Below are 21,509 nucleotides of genomic sequence, written 5' to 3'. Positions count from 1 at the left end.
CCTATCCCAGCTGACTACGGGTGAAAGGCGGGGTACACCCTGGACAAGTCGCCAGGTCATCACAGGGCTGACACATAGACACAGACAACCATTCACACTCACATTCACACCTACGGTCAATTTAGAGTCAGCAGTTAACCTAACCTGCATGTCTTTGGACTGTGGGGGAAACCGGAGCACCCAGAGGAAACCCACGCGGACACGGGGAGAACATGCAAACTCCGCACAGAAAGGCCCTCGCCAGCCACGGGGCTCGAACCCGGACCTTCTTGCTGTGAGGTGACAGCGCTAACCACTACACCACCGTGTCGCCCAATTTCATGATCTGTTTAAAGCTTCTGAATGAGTGACTCCTTTGAGTCATTTGTTTGGATTCGTTCCCCAGTTGATTGATTCATTCAGTTGCACAACTGATGCCTGTGACTTTGATTGATGCTTAACATTTCTGACAAGCATAAACGTTCGTTCTGACAGTTTGACTGGCGTACTAACAGCTAATAATTATAGCGCCTTTTGTTTCATAATATGCTTTATCAAAAAAAAAAAGCGTTCACACCCACTTTGATTCACACATAACCAGCCATGTTAAAGAGAATGCAACCTTGCTTGAATATTTATTTTGCATTGTATTGTAGGAAATTATACTCTTGGAGCAAAAATGTTCTTGTTCCTGTTTGCGACGTTACTTTTTGGTGCATCGTTGCATCACTTTTGAATCAGAACAAGACTTGATGATGGAATGATGGTGCGAACAAAAAGATTCAATGAGTCAGTCAGTGAACTGCTAAATGAAAGGAGGATCTTGCCTATGAGTGAACGTTTGAAGGATTTACGGAAAGTAGATTAGACATACATGATTTAAAAGCATGGCTTTCAGCTTATGGATGCAGACAGAGTTTCCAGACAGGAAGAAGGCTGAAGGAAAGGAATCTCGCAGTACATAGTTGTGACTCATAGCTCATCTTAATCATCCCGTTCTTGTAATTAATGAAACGTATTCATTAATACTTATCCGTTTTTACAGGTTAGCTCCAAAGCTAGAAGAGTTTGACAAGATATTAAAGTGTGAAGGTTTCAGATCGCTGGGTTCACCAACACTGACTGCTTAATTGATTCCGAAGCTAGTAAGACTCGTTAAAATTAGCTCGCCAATGAAGAGATGACTGGATGAGCATTTTGCACGAACACATCTTCAGTTGTTCTTTCCTTAAATACGAGCTTGTGGAGCGTTTTTGTCCTTGAAGTGATGTATTTGCAGCAGAAGTGGTACATTTCTCACTTGTTCTTCGGATTTATTGTTAGCTAGCTAGCATTCGTTAAGTACACATCTATAGATTTGGCTGTACACAAATCGCATCCATCCATACTCTTAATGTAGTATGCTACCTTTAGCTACTTTATACAGAGGAGAAGGCTACTATTAAACGCAATAGTACACACTCCGGGATGTGTCCCATCAGTTATTCAAACCTATTTCTTGTGTCATAGATCTTTTGGAGAAAAAAAAAAAATTATGCAAGATTTTACATTTTCTCAAAGGAGCTGGTCGAATATTCAGGAATAATGATAAAAAAAGCCAAGTATTACTTGAAATGTAAAAATAAATTGTATGGGATAAGTCAGCACAGATTGACAGAGAAGCTTGTTTTCGCCATGTATAAGACAATACTTCGCAGAGTTATCTCACAATTGTGACGTTTTACCTGTTGTGAGATATAAAGTCACAGGTGCAGCTTTTAAAGAAAAAAGTCATGGTTGTATGAAAATAACTCGCAATTCCAGGGTGGACGCTAACAATTAAACAAAGTCGCAATTACAATATAAGGATAATATTTAACAATTATTCGCCAAAGGCGTGGTGAATAAATGATATTCACTGAGCCGGAAGCAGATCATTGTTTTGGTATAAATACTCTGGTGATTATATTTAAAAAATCGTATTAAAAATAATTTATTTAAAACTTCAAAAGTGACACGCAAATGTAATAACGGTGCGGCACAGACTTGTGTCACTTATCTACGCTGAGTCGCATAAAATACTTCGTTTTGAAATTGATAAAATAAATCACAATCCCACCTTAGCTTTGAATAGTTTTAGACCAAACTTCGTAGCATCTTTAGTGCTTTTAGGAAGTGTTTTCTTTCATCATTTCTAATTCTTCCTCACTTACAGGGACAAAAATGATCGGCCGCCATTTTGCCAAGTTGCTCGAGGTGATTACTGAGAAGTAGTTAGAATTTCTTGACCAATCAGCACGTATGATTTTCTATAATCACCTGCGTATTTATACTAAATATATTTAGTTACTGCCTAAAAGCAAAGCTCTTGAGTTTATGAGCAAAATATTTGCAAGGGCACAAAATCAGCCTGAATAATAATAATAATAATATGAGCAAATAAAAATAATCTCTCTATCTACAACCCCGATTCCAAAAAAGTTGGGACAAAGTACAAATTGTAAATAAAAACAGAATGCAATGATGTGGAAGTTTCAAAATTCCATATTTTATTCAGAATAGAACATAGATGACATATCAAATGTTTAAACTGAGAAAATGTATCATTTAAAGAGAAAAATCAGGTGATTTTAAATTTCATGACAACAACACATCTCAAAAAAGTTGGGACAAGGCCATGTTTCCCACTGTGAGACATCCCCTTTTCTCTTTACAACAGTCTGTAAACGTCTGGGGACTGAGGAGACAAGCTGCTCAAGTTTAGGGATAGGAATGTTAACCCATTCTTGTCTAATGTAGGATTCTAGTTGCTCAACTCTCTTAGGTCTTTTTTGTCGTATCTTCCGTTTAATGATGCGCCAAATGTTTTCTATGGGTGAAAGATCTGGACTGCAGGCTGGCCAGTTCAGTACCCGGACCCTTCTTCTACGCAGCCATGATGCTGTAATTGATGCAGTACGTGATTTGGCATTGTCATGTTGGAAAATGCAAGGTCTTCCCTGAAAGAGACGTCGTCTGGATGGGAGCATATGTTGCTCTAGAACCTGAATATACCTTTCAGCATTGATGGTGTCTTTCCAGATGTGTAAGCTGCCCATGCCACACGCACTAATGCAATCCCATACCATCAGAGATGCAGGCTTCTGAACTGAGCGCTGATAACAACTTGGGTCGTCCTTCTCCTCTTTAGTCCGAATGACACGGCGTCCCTGATTTCCATAAAGAACTTCAAATTTTGATTCGTCTGACCACAGAACAGTTTTCCACTTTGCCACAGTCCATTTTAAATGAGCCTTGGCCCAGAGAAGACGTCTGCACTTCTGGATCATGTTTAGATACGGCTTCTTCTTTGAACTATAGAGTTTTAGCTGGCAACGGCGGATGGCACGGTGAATTGTGTTCACAGATAATGTTCTCTGGAAATATTCCTGAGCCCATTTTGTGATTTCCAATACAGAAGCATGCCTGTATGCAGCGCTCGAAACTAACGGTGTCCCGATGTCCCGGGGACCATAAAAAATGTCATCGGGACACAAAATTATCATATCTGGGACAATCCCGGGACAATGGAAAAAAATAGATCTAGAAAAAAAGTTCTACATTAAAGGTGCAGTACAAGATTTTGGAATAACGGTTCCCGCAAGCCATATTTTGAAAAGAAACACTCCCACCCCCCGCGTCTCCACCCCTCCTCCCCCTCATAAAGCCTGAGAAAGTCCGGCTTTATAATGGGTGTCTATTGCGTTACACACCAGTGCAGCTCGTTAAGTTAGAGTGTAGAGAGCTTGGAAAAATAGCTCAAACTTTCTCATTTAAACTGTGTTTTCAGCCCCAATTTTCACTCCACACACACAATTTTCTCAAAAGTAGTAGCCACACTTGTCCTGATTCACACAATGTGTCTACCTGAGCGATAGGATTTACTGTTTTTGAATGAGAAGCCTGAAAGTAACGAGAGAACAGCCGCGCAGCCCCATAGACTCCCATTATAAACGTGGCAGAAAAGTCACTCGTTTTTAACTCGCTCTAGTGACCTCATTTTTTACACTACAGACAAAAAAATTACATCCGTGTGTTCAGGAGAGCCTTATGGCGCTCACTGTGAAAGAATTTTGTGAATATCTCCTTCCGTTTTCGTGTAAATCCCCGTTGTTTGGAAGGAGCGCACTGAGAGAATCCTGCGCTCTGTGTGACACTCTGCTCGCTCTCTCTCACACACACACACACACACAGAAGGGACGGGCTGGTCGCGGGCTTCAGTCTGATTGACGTGTCAGTATCCAATCATTTTGAGGTGGTACCTCGATATGATTGGATGGCGTTTTTCCTTTATTTTACACTGTAGACTGGATTAAAATATTTCGTTTTTTGGGTCAAACCTTCTATTGTACTGCTTGCAACATGGGTGTGCATTTCATCCATTGATGTTATGGCTGATGGCTTTCAAAACATCTCTGAATGGGGCAACAGGTATATTACATAAAAATGGATAACGGTAATGGTGAAAATGATAAGTTGGCCTTATAAGTGCCAACAGATATTCAAGGTATAAGTAGATGAAATGAACATAAAAGGGGTCTTATTTTCAGCTAAAGTGTACTGCAGATGTAGGGAGTTGAAACATTTTCTGAATGAGCTAGTTGGCCCCTTTTAAATAAACGGGTATCTGTTCATACAGTGAGATCACCAAAGTTTAATAAACTGAAAATGCAATAACTGTAATTTTGAAGTAGATGATGTATAGGACATGTGTCACTTGTGTTTTGTGACTTATTGTAAAAATGATATAAAGGGTTCAAAATCGCATAGTTACAAATATAATAGTAACTTCATATGATAATATTAACCACTGGTTATTTCAGAGAGGAAAAAAATGGGGACACTATTGCTTCCATTCGGGACAATACAACACAGAATTCGGGACCACTGGGGGACACAAAGAAAAAAAGTTAATTTCGAGCCCTGCCTGTATGTGATGCAGTGCCGTCTAAGGGCCCAAAGATCACGGGCACCCAGTATGGTTTTCCGGCCTTGACCCTTACGCACAGAGATTCTTCCAGATTCTCTGAACCTTTTGATGATATTATGCACTGTAGATGATGATATGTTCAAACTCTTTGCAATTTTACACTGTCGAACTCCTTTCTGATATTGCTCCACTATTTGTCGGTGCAGAATTAGGGGGATTGGTGATCCTCTTCCCATCTTTACTTCTGAGAGCTGCTGCCACTCCAATATGCTCTTTTTATACCCAGTCATGTTAATGACCTATTGCCAATTGACCTAATGAGTTGCAATTTGGTCCTCCAGCTGTTCCTTTTTTGTACCTTTAATTTTTCCAGCCTCTTATTGCCCCTGTCCCAACTTTTTTGAGATGTGTTGCTGTCATGAAATTTCAAATGAGCCAATATTTGGCATGAAATTTCAAAATGTCTCACTTTCAACATCTGATATGTTGTCTATGTTCTATTGTGAATACAATATCAGTTTTTGAGATTTGTAAATTATTACATTCCGTTTTTATTTACAATTTGTACTTTGTCCCAACTTTTTTGGAATCGGGGTTGTATATAAATAAAGAAGATACAAACTTCATTGTCCTGTGGTCAAGTGTTTATGAGATACGTTGCCTTGCACTTATGATCGGGTTCCCTGTGGTGGAACATGGATGTTGTTCGCATGTACGGATGCAAAAGCCATCAAAAATCAGGTCGATGCTTTACCGTATTCTCTTAAGTATGGAACTCCGCTCAGAATTGTGAGATAATCTACATAATACTTTCTCATATGATGCAAACAAGCTTTCATAGAGTTAAAAAATGTAATATAATAGAAGTATTCAAATATTTGTTTATTATAATATTACTTAAACGTGTGCATTAATATTCTGGCTGTTTATTCGAGCTGTAGAGTTTTTAATTCCTGAATTTCCCCCAACAGAACACGCTGATTTTATTTACATGCTACTGGTTTTGAAATTACTGAGGTTTGGATGAATCCCATTCAATTCAACTGACCAATCAAACAGGTAATAAATATAAAAGGTCAATAATAATAATAATAATAAATATAAATCTGATAATGGTGTGTTGTGATTTCTGGCACTGTAACTAAAATTCAACAAACAACAACAATAATCACAAATCTCCATAATTGTACTTTAGTGAGCTTTAGGAGTCTCTGATTTGGGAAAAATTGGTTTTAAAAAAATAGAGCAAAACTCAAAGTATCCACGATCCACAATATATCCCAATTAAGCTGAAAAAAACCCTACATTCACCTATTGAAAATATAGCTGTATAATAATATTTAGGTTTGTTAAACCAGACCTCAATCACTCACTGTCCTTCACACGCTAACACACACGGTCTTTTCACGCTTCACACACTCTCTGTCCCTATAGTCCTTGACCCGTTCCACTGTCCTACCTGACTCGTCATCGGTTTTGTGTTCGTTTTCCGAGTCGGTGAGGGTGAGCGCTGACTGGTCAGGGCTGGACAAGCCCGAGTTGTGGTGTGACTTCAGGTCCTGACCTCTCCACATCTGGACGGCATGCTCGGGCATCATCAGGCCTTCGGGGTCAGAGTCAGCATCATAGCCAGCGCTCAGAGAGTAGCCCGGCTGCACCAGGCCCAGGTCTGAACAGTACACACTCTGCTGCTGAGGCTCACACACACCCAGCTCTGCCAGTGTAAGGCTTCCTGGAAACCAGACAGTAAACCAGATAATCAGCTGATGAACTTGATACAGAGGAATGAATCCAGAGACCAACCGCAGTGTACGTGAGTGATAGATCGAGCAGGCATTTTAAATTCTGGAAAAAAAAGAAAAAGAATTCTCTCTTTGGAGTCATCAACATTTTTTTTAAAGTAATGTTGCTACTTGACAGATATAAGCTGATGTTCCACTGAATTACTCGCTTTTCTAGATGCTGATTGAGTCTTGATGAGTTTTTTTTTAATTGCACCTAGTGGTCAAATAGTAGAACTGCAACAAGGGCTAACAGAGGCCCAGTGGGGCAGGATTTCTGCTGCCCCATGCTTAGGGGGAGGAGAGGAACAGCAAACAGGAAAATTTATGACATGATTGCCACAGTCTTTTTTTTTTTTTAAACAAATAACCCACAATGGATGGCGGCACGGTGGTGTAGCGGTTAGCACTGTCACCTCACAGCAAGAAGGTTCTGGGTTCGAGCTCAGCGGCCGGCGAGAGCATTTCTGTGCGGAGTTTGCATGTTATCTCCGTGTCCGCGTGGGTTTCCTCCGGGTGCTCCGGTTTCCCCCCACAGTCCAAAGACATGCAGGTTAGGTTAACTGGTGGCTCTAAATTGACCGTAGGTGTGAATGTGAGTGTGAATGGTTGTGTATCAGCCCTGCGATAACCTGGTGACTTGTCCAGGGTGTACCCTGCCTCTTGCCCATAGTCAGCTGGGATAGGCTCCGGCTTGCCTGCGACCCTGTAGAACAGGATAATCGGCTACAGATAATGGATGGATAACCCACAACGGCCAAGATCTTAATTACAAATAATTAACCAGCAAAATCTATCGTCACAAGATGCTGCTAGAAATGGCATTTAATGTGCAAACTTACTTCATGGTTTGTTAACATTAACTAATACAATAATAAAAAAACAATGTGTTAAAAATTCTCATCTCATCTCCTCTAGCCGCTTTATCCTGTTCTATAGGGTCGCAGGCAAGCTGGAGCCTATCCCAGCTGACTACGGGCGAAAGGCGGGGTACACCCTGGACAAGTTGCCAGGTCATCACAGGGCTGACACATAGACACAGACAACCATTCACACTCACATTCACACCTACGCTCAATTTAGAGTCACCAGTTAACCTAACCTGCATGTCTTTGGACTGTGGGGGAAACCGGAGCACCCGGAGGAAACCCACGCGGACACGGGGAGAACATGCAAACTCCACACAGAAAGGCCCTCGCCGGCCCCGGGGCTCGAACCCGGACCTTCTTGCTGTGAGGCGACAGCGCTAACCACTACACCACCGTGCCACCCTTGTGTTAAAAATTAAAATCCGTAAACATTTTTTTTTATACATGCCACATGGTAGCTAGTTTGAGGTTGGCATGTGGAGTTAAAGACACAAAATGGTAGGAAAGTGTCAACTCTGTTGTCGCCAGTTCTGTTGCCTGGTTTAACAACAAGAAAGTTGATAATGACAAAATTTTTTGTTTTCTGTCTTTCAACACTCGAACTGTACCTGCAATTATAGAACGGGCCGTGTGTCGGCTGATTGAATGGAGGTGAGTTGAGTTTGCAATCAGGAAACCTTGAATATGACAGTCCAAAGACATGCAGGTTAGGTTAACTGGTGACTCTAAATTGAGCGTAGGTGTGAATGTGAGTGTGAATGGTTGTCTGTGTCTATGTGTCAGCCCTGTGATGACCTGGCGACTTGTCCAGGGTGTACCCCGCCTTTCGCCCGTAGTCAGCTGGGATAGGCTCCAGCTTGCCTGCGACCCTGTAGAACAGAATAAAGCAGCTACAGATAATGAGATGAGAGATGATATGAGTTGTAGTCCATGACAGACATGTTTGTAGGCCGTGAATGGATGCTGCATAGGAGTTGGAGTTTGAGGCACAGTCTGGGACTGACATGGCATAATCGGCATCGACAATGCAATAATAATAATCATAATAAAATTGAAATTTGGGGTAATATCTTCACTTCATGCTATTGTTTTCACATTTCTGGCCCAGAAAACTTGAAAAAAAAAAAGGCAACTCAGAAAACATATACACGCCGTTTCAGCAGATTAGGATGGATTGGTTGTTTTAAGGCGTGTATGAATGCTTTCACTGCAATTAAAATTCGTGCTCCAGAGCAAGACTGTTAATGCAAATTCTATTTAAAACAACAATGAGCTACTTTTCCATTTTAAATGTCATGACCTTCGTATGATAAGGTTCCGTGTGCGTCATGTGTCGCGATGTACTGACCTTCACCTTGCCATGTAAACTACAGTGCCTCGTATTCAAACATACTGGCTCATCCTGTGTTCATTCACAGCTCAGGACTTTTTAAGTTGTGCCATATCAATACGCAAGGCTCATTTTTCGTCTCTGTCGCTTTCCCGATTTGTACCCCAGGGTCAGAATATGCAAAGACTCTGCGGGAGTATTCATCCTCCTGCCTCGAGTTGTATACTTGTTTGTGTTTCGGCTTGCGGATTTCACATCAGCTCTACATTCAATTACTCTGCATTAACCAAATATTGTTTCATCACAAGATACCTTGTGTCACTAAAGCCCTGAAGTTGGCACTGAAAAGTGATTAGCACTGGCATGCATGAGTGTGCTAAGCTGTCAAAAAAGTGCTGGCGAGAATAGAACACAGCCAGTTGTGCCCTCTGGGAGGCTCCTGAACGCCACCCGATGTGTACGGCTTTCCTGCTTAAATATTTCTAAGCACGTCTGATGTCTTACTGAGTGCACACAGAGTATAAGAAATTAATCAGCATCTGTTGAGCAGAATGGAGAATTCAACAGTGCTGGGGCGTAGCAAGAGCACAACGAGTCATGACGTCACACCATCACCATGATGTCACACCAGCTCAGGACAGAACCCCTTCTTTTTCTGCAAAGGTCACATGGAATCCTCGTATTCAGTATTTTAGTATCCAGTATGGTTTTAAATTCAGGGAAGAAAGAACATGGCCTTCAAAGGAGACCTTCCTTCAATCTCCGCTGTCCACTGATAACGGTTTGTGTTAAATGAACGATCAGCGTGATATCGCACGGAGATATCTGATGCATTTTAATGAAATTTTCAGGAAGTTCTTTCCATGTAGTCTTCAATGCCATTTGCTAATAATTTACTACTTCTTTAGTCATCCACTACATAAAGCCAAAAAATCATGTATCATGTCATCATTTCATTGTTAGATGCGAAGTCTTGCCATTTTCTTGCGTTCTTGACTTCAAGTTCTATTCCCTCATTTGCCTTTTCCTTGCCTTAACCTTGCTTCAACTATTCGACTAATTTGACTATTCTTTTGGACTCTCCCTATGACTTAGATGCTTAATGCCTTTACTGTGTTTGACCTCTGCATGTAGAACAACAACGAGGATTAATAAATCTCGCACCTGGCTCCCTCTGGAGCATTATACATGGATTAAGTGCTTGAATTGACATTGTTCTTTGGCTGCTTGGTTAACCGTCTCATATTAGCTGCAATGAAATTCGCAAGAAGGCTTGTTAGAAAAAGAAACACAAGTGAGCAGCTATGCAACAGCACCCAGGAAGAAGTTGTGGGCTAGGTGCCTTGCTCAAGGTCACGTCAGTCATGGAAGAGGAACGTGCTATCCATTCATCCACATTTTTCCTGCCGGTCCAGGGAATTGAACTGGCGACCCTTTGGGCCCAAGGTTGCTTCCCAAACCATTAGGCCATGGCTGCCCCTACAACTTACTTAGACTTAGATGCTCCCATGTCTTGCGATGCATGAGGCAGCACTTTCGGTCCACAGCCAGTGCTATTGTGTCTTTACATCGTCTACCAACTAGTTGCAAGTCTCTGTCAATTGTTTGGCGCCAGTTCATTTTTAGACCTCCCCTCCGACGTTGTCCCTGGGGATTCCATCATAGAACTTGGTTGGCAAGTCTTGTTGGCGGGAGTCTAACAACATGTCCCAGCCAGCTCAGTCGTTGTTTACAGATGATTGTGGACACTGGCTGTTGGTTGGTCCGAGATCTGACTTCCTCGTTTATGATGAAGTTGATCCATCTGATTGCCCCCACTACCTAACTATTTTACTATCCAAAGTGTCATACCTATCTGTGATGCGGTACAATCAGTGCAATTAGCTCCACCCCCACGTCCCACAGGTCTTGAGCAGGTACCGTACCAGAAACCATGTTTGGTCTTACACCAATCAGTGATGGCACCAAAAGCTCCAGTACTTTGTGGACAGCAGGATAAATAAACACACACACAAAAGACGGAAGAATTTCCACAATGCACAAAAATACACGAGAAGTTTGTCTGAAGCAGATTTATTCCTGAACAATAACAGGTTAGTGAGGGTGAGTGGACCACCTGTAGAACTTGTGCACCAAACCAGATGTTTACAGGTGCCCTGAGGCACATCCCTGTGCTCCCCATACCTGCTATGAAGTATCTGAAGCCTGTAGGGTCCAGCTCCATGTAGGCTGTGTGAATAAAAGTGGGTTGGAACTGAGCGACTCAAAGTCATGATCACATCCAGTCATTTTTATCTTTTTCTTTCTTTTTCTACTCCTACGCATGCTTGAGTGAGAGAGCTAACAATCTGCGTTCTCTCTCTCTCTTTTTTTTAAATAGAGGATTAAAAACATCATTGTTAGGACTTAAATCCTCCTGACATTTGTGAGACGAAGTGAGAAGGTTGGAATCATCTGTGAGTTTGGAAGGCGGATTTATATCGTGGGCCAGTATGTTTACGGCCAGAATCTTAACACGAACCACTTTCAGAGCTAAACAAAGAGCCAATAGTAGCTAAAGAAAAGCTAAACAGAGAGTTTATCGAAATAGCAGGTGGCTCCCTGGTGTCCTGTGAACATACAGTATATATGGCGTTTGTATATGTGTATATTTATCCTGCTGAGATTTGTTCATTTATGCCCTTTTCTATTACCCTGGAGCTTTTTGGTGCCAGGAAATTGTGCTTTTTCATCACTGAATGAGCCAAATGTAAAAACCGTATAGATACAAGACGTGGCAAGACTTCGCGTCTAAAAGTGACTCAACGTGCTTTATATAGTAAAAATCATGCAAATAAAGGTCAGAGATTTCAGTGACTTTGACTGGAGCATTGTAGGTGGTGTGAGATGGGCTGGTTTGAGCATTCCGGAAATCGCTGATCTCCTGGGATCTTCACACAAGTAGAGTTTACACAGAATAGTGCAAAAAAGCAAGAAATACTGATTGGTAGCCTTGCAGCTCGAAAGAGCTTGTTGGTGAGAGAGTTCAGAGAAGAATAACGATACTAGTTTGAGCTGACATAAAGGCTACAGTAACTTGAATGACCACTCTTTACAACCGTGGTGAGCAGAGAAGAATGCACAACCTTGAGGCAGATGAGCGGCAAACAGCAGGAGATCGTATCAAATTCCATGAATCCGAGGCTGCAAGAAATATCAGGTATGCTGGGCATTAAAGAGGAGATGCCTTTCCACCAGGTGCTAAAATGAGAAAGTGCAGTGAGGTCATTTGCTCAGGGAGTCATTGCTATGGCAACGTGGTCCTGTTCACATGCCAGCAGGCAGATTGGTAGACTGGAGTGTTCATGGAAATGAATCAGGTCAAACCTTGACTGCACACATACGACTATCATGTTGAAGCATATGAGGTCCCGTCAAGCTGCTCTATGGAATCAAATTATATTCGTGCTTTGACATAATTCCCCAAAGATTTGACATTTTCCTGCTCCGTAATCAAATGATGAGGCTGACCTTGCTTCAAAGTGATCAATGAGTACCATGAAGACCCTTCTGCTAGCTTTAATGAGTCACACCTATTCGCGAGAACATCAGGGCAGGGAGAACAGAGCGGAGACTTGTAACCTTTGCAATTATAATAAAAGCTCAGAGTTTCGGCGCTAGTCTGCAGGGCAGGGCTTGAACAAACACCCATAACTAATTCTGATCAAATAGGAGGTCTTTCACTTTCTAGGCCCAGATTCCCATCCTGACTGATTGCACGGCTCTGTTTGGTAGCGAGTGAGGAAGACCGTCATAGATCTAGCGCTTATTTTTCCTTAAAATAGGACTAGGGCTATATTACTTCATAAATGTCAAATCACCAGATTGCAATAAACCCCTGACCTTTTCAAATCCCATCGTAGACTAGGTTCGGTGAGCATTATTGTCTCTTTTGCACTTATTTTCTTCCTGTTTATCCAAGCAGCAGGGCAAGCCAAGTGCGGTGACCGGTACAGTCGCGCAACATAAGGAGGATGTGTTCGCTTTGCCCCGAATCATGTCAGTGCGCCTGATTGAACTGCTGGAGAAAATAACTGCTCCAGCAGAAGCATCTTCCTCCATTTCGAGTCTCACCACAGGCCATTTAGGTCATTTCGTCGACTTTGACTTGGCGCGTGGCCTGACTGTCAGACACCTGTTTCTCTGCTGCTCTCTCCTTCTTTCTCTTTTGTATTCATGACTTTTTCAGCATGCTGTTCTGTTTAAGAGTGCTCCCTGCGAAGATTGCACTATGTCTCCACATCGTCTTTGTTATTTCTTCCTTCCCCTCTTCAAGCTGTAATATCAGCAACCACCCACAATTCACTCTGTGAGCATAATACTGAGTACGGTTCATTCATTGGTGCTGAAAAAAAAAAGGTGAAGAAAGACATGCTGAAAATAGCTGAAGATCCAACGGGTCATCACATAAGGCTAGATCTGTACAAAAACATCAAATATGTATTATGTGTTTCAGTTTCTTTATATGAGAGGGAGACAGAAAATTATTGCTTTCACTACTGTGAGAATTATCATTCTGTTCGCAGGGTTTATTTGCTTCAGCTTCTAAAGGACTTTCATGGAGAGACCCATTTTCATTGACAGGCTAATTTTCAAGGCTTGTGAACCCCTAGAAGCCTACATTAGGGTCCATTAGGGTGTGTAGGGGCTGGGAAATCAAGGTACACCATGCTGCAGTAACGTTTGTCTTCGACACAGTAATGAGACAGATTCTTAAAGAACAAGCGATCTCAGGTGTGGGTTCTAGCTGAGACTGTAATAAGGCTGTCACATGAACAGCAGAAAGAAACTATAATGGATTGCAACGTGGAATGTTAAAGCTGTTTTTTAAGAACAAAGACATAACGTCAAAAATTTAATACTTAACTCATTAGTAGATGCCACAAAAACTAAAACACACTAAAACCATACTTTCCGGGATTGCTATAACAGTCAGCATTGGTTTTGAGTTATTGTTTGTTTGTTTGTTTGTTTGTTTGTTTGTTTTTTACTTGTAAACAACCAGAAAAAGAATGAAAAAATTTTATTAACCTTTGGAAATAAAACTTTTCATTTGATCTAGTGTTGTAGTCAAGACCACCCAAACCGAGACCAAGTCAAGACCAAGACCAAAAAGTGTATCGAGACTGAGACAAAATCAAGACTTGGTGGGGTTGAGACCAAGTCAAGACCAAAGTGTATCAAGATCAAGACTTTGAGGTGTTGAAACCAAGTCAAGACCAAGACCAAAGTGTATCAATACCAAGACTTTGAGGGTTTGAGACCAAGTCAAGACCAAGACCAAAGTGTATCAAGACTGTGAGGGGTTGAGACCAAGTCAAGACCATGACCAAAACAGGTTGAGACCGAGTCAAGACCAGGACCAGACCAGTGAGTGTGAAGGGGGGTTGGGAGGGATGACAGCCATTAACAAGAAGAAAAATTTCTAATTAGTAATGAGTTACGTTATTGGTTGCATTTCAAGCAAGAAGTTTTACATCCAATCACAGTAACAATGTTAACAAATAATCTGACAATACACAGGCAATTTACTGAAATCCCTGCAGTTGTGGTCTTGACCTGTCTTGAAATAAAATCCAGAGTCCTCCATGTCTGAGACCAAGACAAGACCGAATAAAAATGTGGTCAATTCCGAGACCTTCATAAAGTGGTCTTGAGACCAAGACCGGTCTTGAGTACTACAACACTAATTTAAACACAACATCCTACAATTGGTTCATATATTTCTTGGAAGCATGAAGAATCTTAATGTCATGGCATCACTGTTCGTTTTCAAATTCCACCACCTTCTACATTATACACTTGTGGATCAAGGTTGGTAATGAGTACTATTACGAGGCATTTTAAATTACCTGAATGGATTCTGAGCAAAATCCTTATTCCTGAACAGGTTCCAGAATAAGTAACATGAAAGGATTTGGAAAACCATGGCTAAACTTGGCAGGATACAGCAGGTAGCCTACAGTGCAGCTCAAAATGCTAATATAACTAATGCTAGCACACCATGCGGTCACCTTGGCTTTTAAGACTTCATTGAATGAAAATGAAGATGCGAATGTGACTCAAATAGCATCTTTACATGTGATGAGACAACACAGGTCATAGTCAAATGCTAGCCAAAGACTTGCCTTTTTGTCTAGGAAGGCAATGTCAGAGACATTATCTGCATAAAGTCACCTCTCCCTCGGACTCAAGTCCTCGCTTGTGGGTTTGTTAAACTGCAATAGTCACTGTTTTATAGCTAATGTATGATGATTGAGCTTCCGGAAAAGAATAACATGGGACACTTTGGAGATGTCACTTTCCCAGTAGAGAAGTTAATAAATGTATGGTTTGTCCATTTCTGTACTATAATATACACATCAATTTTTTTTTTTTTTTTGCTTGTTTGTTTTGGATATTCCACCCAGTTTCTCCTGGGGTCTTGGTCAATTCCTACCAGTTCATCAGCTATGTCTCGTCAATCATATGACAGCTTTCAAACTGCATCACAGGACAGAGTAAAACATCTGGAGGAAAGTGCTCTCCACCCTCTCCTGTATGCAGAGCTCATGATATAGCTGCTCACGATTGCCTAGTTTCACGGTGATTGACAGAGGAGAGAAAGTATGCCATCCTTCCCATCCGGTCAGCCTGGCCAATTTTGCTCTTTTGGACTCCTGGACACTGATGGGTGTGGCGTCATCAGGATTTGAACTTGCAATCGCCAAATAATGACACGAACTCATTGTGTAACAGTGCACTGTCATTTTAAGCAGTGGTGCAGTGCTATGACGAGTGGTGGCTCAGTGATTATTCCAAGCTGCCCCTGGACTCTTATCCTGCAACTGCTCAGTGGTTAATTTCAAAAGTCAAAGTCCTTCCCATGCCAGGACCTGGTCTTCCCAGGCAGTCTCAGGTCCTAGTATTAACTAGGCCCTTAAGGCACACTGGGTAGCACCAGTCTCTGTTTCTATAGCCCTTGGCCTCTTGCCTATTACATAGCTAGGGTTACAGTGGGGGGCTGGTCCTCTGGTAAGTGAAAGAGTTCGACTCCCTACTCGCATCTGTATTGCAGGGTGTCTCGCCAGATTGCAGTAGGTACCATTTTTGTGATGGTCCTTGGTATGACCTGACCGCAAGTAGGTATGACCATTTTTGTGATGGTCCTTGGTATGACCTGACCTCAAGCTCCCGATCAAGAGGCAGACACACTAACCACTAGGCCAGCTTGTGGACAAGTGGTTAATGTATTTAGGATAAATCAATAAAATGTTGGAGTAAAGCAGTCAGGGGTGGCACGGTGGTGTAGTGATTAGCACTGTTGCCTCACAGCAAGAAGGTTCTGGGTTCGAGCCCAGTGGCCGAGGGACCTTTCTGTATGGAGTTTGCATTGTGTCTGTGTGGGTTTCCTCTGGGTGATCCCATTTCCCTCAAAGACATGCAGTTTGGCTAACTGGCTACTCTAAACTGTCCATTGATCAAGCTTTGAGAGGGATGGGCTCCACGAAGTTTAAGTGCCCTAGACACACCAATGATGGACTGTTAAAATGTCATCGGTGGTGCCCTTGCTGGCTATGGAATGATGAAGAAGATTTCAGTCTCTGGAAGTGATGTACTTCATCACTTCTCCAGGACAACCAAAAAAAAAAAAACCCGGTTGAGCTGACATTTTAGAACGAAGCATGACGAAAAGCTAAATCTCACCTTAATGGCAAGAAACTAGCGTGAATGAAAAATCTTTCTTTTTATAATGCCAAAAAACCCAAATGCCAACATGCTCTCAACAAGTGAGCTCTACTTATTTTGAAACTGCTTCATATTTAAAGCGAAACGGCCTTTCGTTTTCATAAAATCGGTGAAATTTAGTTCCCTCTGAAATGTGGTCATTGTGATGGATGTTTATTTCTGTAATATCTCACAAAATATCAGGCCATTCTGTGGCTGGGAAGTTATTTAATTTGAGGGTATTCCAGAGCAAATAATGTGCATGAAATCGCTTGCTTTGTGCAGTCAAGCAGACAGACGAAGTCTGTGTGCATGTGTGCGTGTATGCGCAGATTTACCTTTGAGCGTGCACTGACAATTCCATCATTCTGTCACTAAACGAACAGCTGATCACACCGAGGTCCTCGCTGATATTTATTAGTTTGATATTTCCTGCGGGCGGCACGGTGGTGTAGTGGTTAGCGCTGTCGCCTCACAGCAAGAAGGTCCGGGTTCGAGCCCCGTGGCCGATGAGGGCCTTTCTGTGCGGAGTTTGCATGTTCTCCCCGTGTCCGCGTGGGTTTCCTCCGGGTGCTCCGGTTTCCCCCACAGTCCAAAGACATGCAGGTTAGGTTAACTGGTGACTCTAAATTGACCATAGGTGTGAATGTGGGTGTGAATGGTTGTCTGTGTCTCTGTACCCCGCCTTTCGCCCGTAGTCAGCTGGGATAGGCTCCAGCTTGCCTGGGACCCTGTAGAACAGGATAAAGCGGCTAGAGATGATGAGATGAGATGAGATATTTCCTGCATTTCCTTAACATAACGTCTTTTCTTCTTGCTTTCCGTTACTGTAGTCGGTCTTTCACGTTTCATTCACACACTCACGTCCTCCATTTTTCTCTCCTGTTTCAAATTTGTATCCCACAATGCCTTGCGCGAACGGGGAAAGCCCACCATGTGATGCATGACGTAGTATCTTGAATTGGGTCATGGTGAAGCAGGAAAAAATTAGGGCCACATGTCTCCAAATCTTGATCAATCTGTGATTCAAATTCAGTAGCTTTCAGTCCACTAAACAAAAATAACTGGGTGTCGGGGAAAATTCTTTTTAAGACCTACACTTGAAAAATCTGAAAGGCAGTCTCCCTTTAAGTCTCTAACAAAGGAAACTACATGCTGTGAGTCAAAGTACATCAAACTGTACCAGGCTTCAGAATTTCAATGCAGTCATGTAGAGGGCTATCGACGGGTTTACAGATCTAACCCACTGAACTGGTGTTAAAACACATGAAAGCATGGGTATGCAACAAAATGAATGAAAGCTCTTAAAATTCCTGAAAAAATCTGGCTCAGTGACTAAAATGACTAAATTGTGACACTTGCCTTTCAATGCTTCATCTCATCTCATCATCTCTAGCCGCTTTATCCTGTTCTACAGGGTCGCAGGCAAGCTGGAGCCTATCCCAGCTGACTACGGGCGAAAGGCAGGGTACACCCTGGACAAGTCGCCAGGTCATCCCAGGGCTGACACATAGACACAGACAACCATTCACACCTACAGTCAATTTAGAGTCACCAGTTAACCTAACCTGCATGTCTTTGGACTGTGGGGGAAACCGGAGCACCCGGAGGAAACCCACGCGGACAACATGCAAACTCCGCACAGAAAGGCTGTCGCCGGCCACGGGGCTCGAACCCAGACCTTCTTGCTGTGAGGCGACAGCGCTAACCACTCCACCACCGTGCCGCCTCCGATGAGTTGCTTTCAGCTAAATAATTTACAGTGGTGCTTAAAAGTTTGTGAACTTTCTATATTTCTGTGTAAACATGACCTAAAACAACATCAGATGTTCACACAAGTCCCAAAACTAGATAAAGAGAACCCAATTAAATGAATGAGGCAAAATATATTATACTTTCTCATTTATTTATTGAGGAAAATATTACATCAATATTACATATCTCTGAGTGGCAAAAGTATGTGAACCTCTAGGGTTAGCAGTATGCAGAAACAGAAAATTCGAAAGGGAGTTTCAAAGTTTCAAGCACCATCGTACATAAAAGCGTGTGTTGAGTCACAACAGAGCATCAGTTCGTGCTCTGAGTCTCTGAACTACAGCCTTTTTTATATAGTGATTGATTCTGGTGAGTATTTTTTGTTTGTTTGTTTGTTTGTTTGTTTCATTTTCGTGCAGTCCACTGAAATACTCTACAGGATCCACATTCGGATCTCAGTCTGCCAGATGATGACCCCTGCATTAAAGAGATCAGCAATAAGTGCAGAAAGATTACAGAAGAAGATAGGTTATCACTCTGAGAAACCGTCTGAACTTCTTATAAATAACCTGTAAAGCAGGACAAGAGCCACCAAAATTCTGCACTTGAAGATACTCAAGATTCTGTGAAGGCAAAAGAGCTGGGTTAAGGAGAGAGTAAATCCACTCCAATATGTTCTGGGGCAAGTTTTCATCTCAATCTGTTCTTCAACAGGTAACTATCAAAGTTCAGACGAGCAAAGTGGGAAAAACAGCAAGTGGTGGAACTCTGAGATAGAAGGGGGTGGGTACATAGAGCAAGAGGAACAGGAAACAAAACAGGAAGGTATGAGAGAAAGAGGCAGCACGGTGGTGTAGTGGTTAGCACTGTCGCCTCAGTCCTGGGTTCGAGCCCATCGGCTGACGAGGGCCTTACTGTGTGGAGTTTGCATGTTCTCCCCGTGTCTGTATGGGTTTCCTCTGGGTGCTCTGGTTTCCCTGACAGTCCAAAAACATGCAGGTTAGGCTAATTGGTGGCTCTAAATTGACCATGAGTGTGAATGGTTGTGTGTCTCTATGTGTCAGCCCTGTGATGACCTGGTGACTTGTTCAGGGTGTACCCCGCCTCTCGCCCATAGTCAGCTGGGATAGGCTCCAGCTTGCCTGTGACCCTGCACAGGATAAGCGGTTACGGATAATGGATGGATGAGAGAAAGACAAATTTGAGAGTTTAGTGAAGCACTTCTTGTTCTAGAAATAAGAAACATTTGCTGCACTGCATTCCTCAACAAGTAAAGGTCAGCCATCTCCAGGAAATCTACTAAGATTTACTTCATCGTCATAACTGCTGAACCTGATCCGGGTTTGAGGTGACACGTTTGGTTGACTTGGCCAGAACTGCAGCAATAGGGTGGCCAGTTCCTTTTGGTGCACACCTATAGGTAATTTAGAATAGCCAGTTGACCTAACTGCATATCTTTGGACTGTGGGGGAAAACGGAGCAAACATGACATGGGGAGAACATGCAAACTCTATACAGAAAGGTCCCTGTCAGCCACTGGGCTCGAACCCAGAACCATCTTGCTGTGAGGCGACAGTGCTAACCATTACACCACCATGCCACCCCAGACCTACTTCATGAGAGCCAAAGTGTCAAGGGCAAGCTGTAGCCTATCCCAGCCGACTATGGGCGAGAGGTGGGGTACACCCTGGACAAGTTGCCAGGTCATCACAGGGCTGACACATAGAGACAAACAATCATTCACACCTACGGTCAATTTAGAGACATCAGTTAGCCTAACCTGCATGTCATTGGATTGTGGGGGGAACCAGAGCACTGGAGAAAACCCAGACAGACATGGGGAGAACATACAAACTCCACACAGAAGGGACCCCGTCGGCCGCTGGGCTCAAACTCAGAACCTACCTGCTGTGCAGCAACAGTGCTAACCACTAAACCACTGTGCCACTGACTACTTTTCAATATTCCTTATTTACAAGTTTTGGTATTTAAAGGGACCTGATCACCCTTCCCAGAATCCAATTCGTCATTTTTGTTTCCATATAGACCACTGCGTTTTGAAAACACCTGACTGCCATTGTCTCTGGAACTTTACATCTCTGCTGACTCTCTTTGTGTGTGCTCACCTTGCTCAATACTTAGCCTTTACAAGAAAACTTTCACTAATAAAAATGGAAGACATCGTCGCGGAAGAAGATTACCTGGAGTCGAATATTAGCCTAGACGGCTGACGCCGGTTCCGGTCCATTCCAACAAACTGCCAGAATGAATCACTCAAAAATAATTTATAATATGACTTTGACAATGATATATGGCCTAGCTTTGTTGCAGATTGTTTTTCAAACGTAACATTGTGGAATATTGATGGCAACGAAAACAGCATCAGACTACTTAGTCCAGAGAAAGACCTTGTTCCTTTTCTAGCAAAGTATCCAAAATGAACATTTGTTCAATGAACACTCTTTCTAAAACATACAGCTTCAAGGCATTTCCTCTGACCAGCCACATCACTAAACCCTCGAAACTCTGTTGAAGTGAGAATCTGATTCGCGAGTATTTCTTGCTAGCTAGAGAACTAGCAAGGTTGCAAATGTGTCTTGAGTATGGAAACCTGTTGGCAAAACAGTAACCAGAATAATTGCACAATTTGCCTGTTAAATTTGATACAAACGTATTCATGAAGGTCAGAGAAGGTGTTAGTGTCGCTAGCAAATAGCTGCCTAGTCTGCATTATTTATCACACAGACTAAGGATGGGACTGAATACGAATATGTTATTCAGATTGAACAGATGATGTGTTCTAAATGCATGAGGATAGATACAGTGGGGCAAAAAAGTATTTAGTCAGCCACCAATTGTGCAAGTTCTCCCACTTAAAAATATGAGATAGGCCTGTAATTTTCATCATAGGTATACCTCAACTATGAGAGACAAAATGAGAAGAAAAAAAATCCAGAAAATCACATTGATTTTTAAAGAATTTATTTGCAAATTATGGTGGAAAATAAGTATTTGGTCAATAACAAAAGTTCATCTCAATACTTTGTTATATACCCTTTGTTGGCAATGACAGAGGTCAAACATTTTCTGTAAGTCTTCAC

At 42.3% G+C, this 21,509-nt stretch overlaps 1 protein-coding gene across 1 annotated transcript in view; it reads right to left on the bottom strand.

Annotated features, from left to right (window-relative positions):
• The window catches only part of tenm2b (teneurin transmembrane protein 2b), a 704,289-nt gene that overhangs the window by 531,994 nt on the left and 150,786 nt on the right, over positions 1–21,509 (bottom strand). The window contains exon 3 of the mRNA XM_060936361.1: positions 6,387–6,659. Coding sequence (XP_060792344.1) covers positions 6,387–6,659 — 273 coding nt within the window. The remainder of the gene's footprint in view (positions 1–6,386; positions 6,660–21,509) is intronic.

Source organism: Neoarius graeffei, chromosome 12, assembly GCF_027579695.1.
Source record: "Neoarius graeffei isolate fNeoGra1 chromosome 12, fNeoGra1.pri, whole genome shotgun sequence".
Classification (NCBI taxonomy): domain Eukaryota; kingdom Metazoa; phylum Chordata; class Actinopteri; order Siluriformes; family Ariidae; genus Neoarius; species Neoarius graeffei.
The sequence above is the reverse complement of the archived record's forward strand: the minus strand, read 5'-3'. Positions and strand labels throughout refer to the sequence as shown.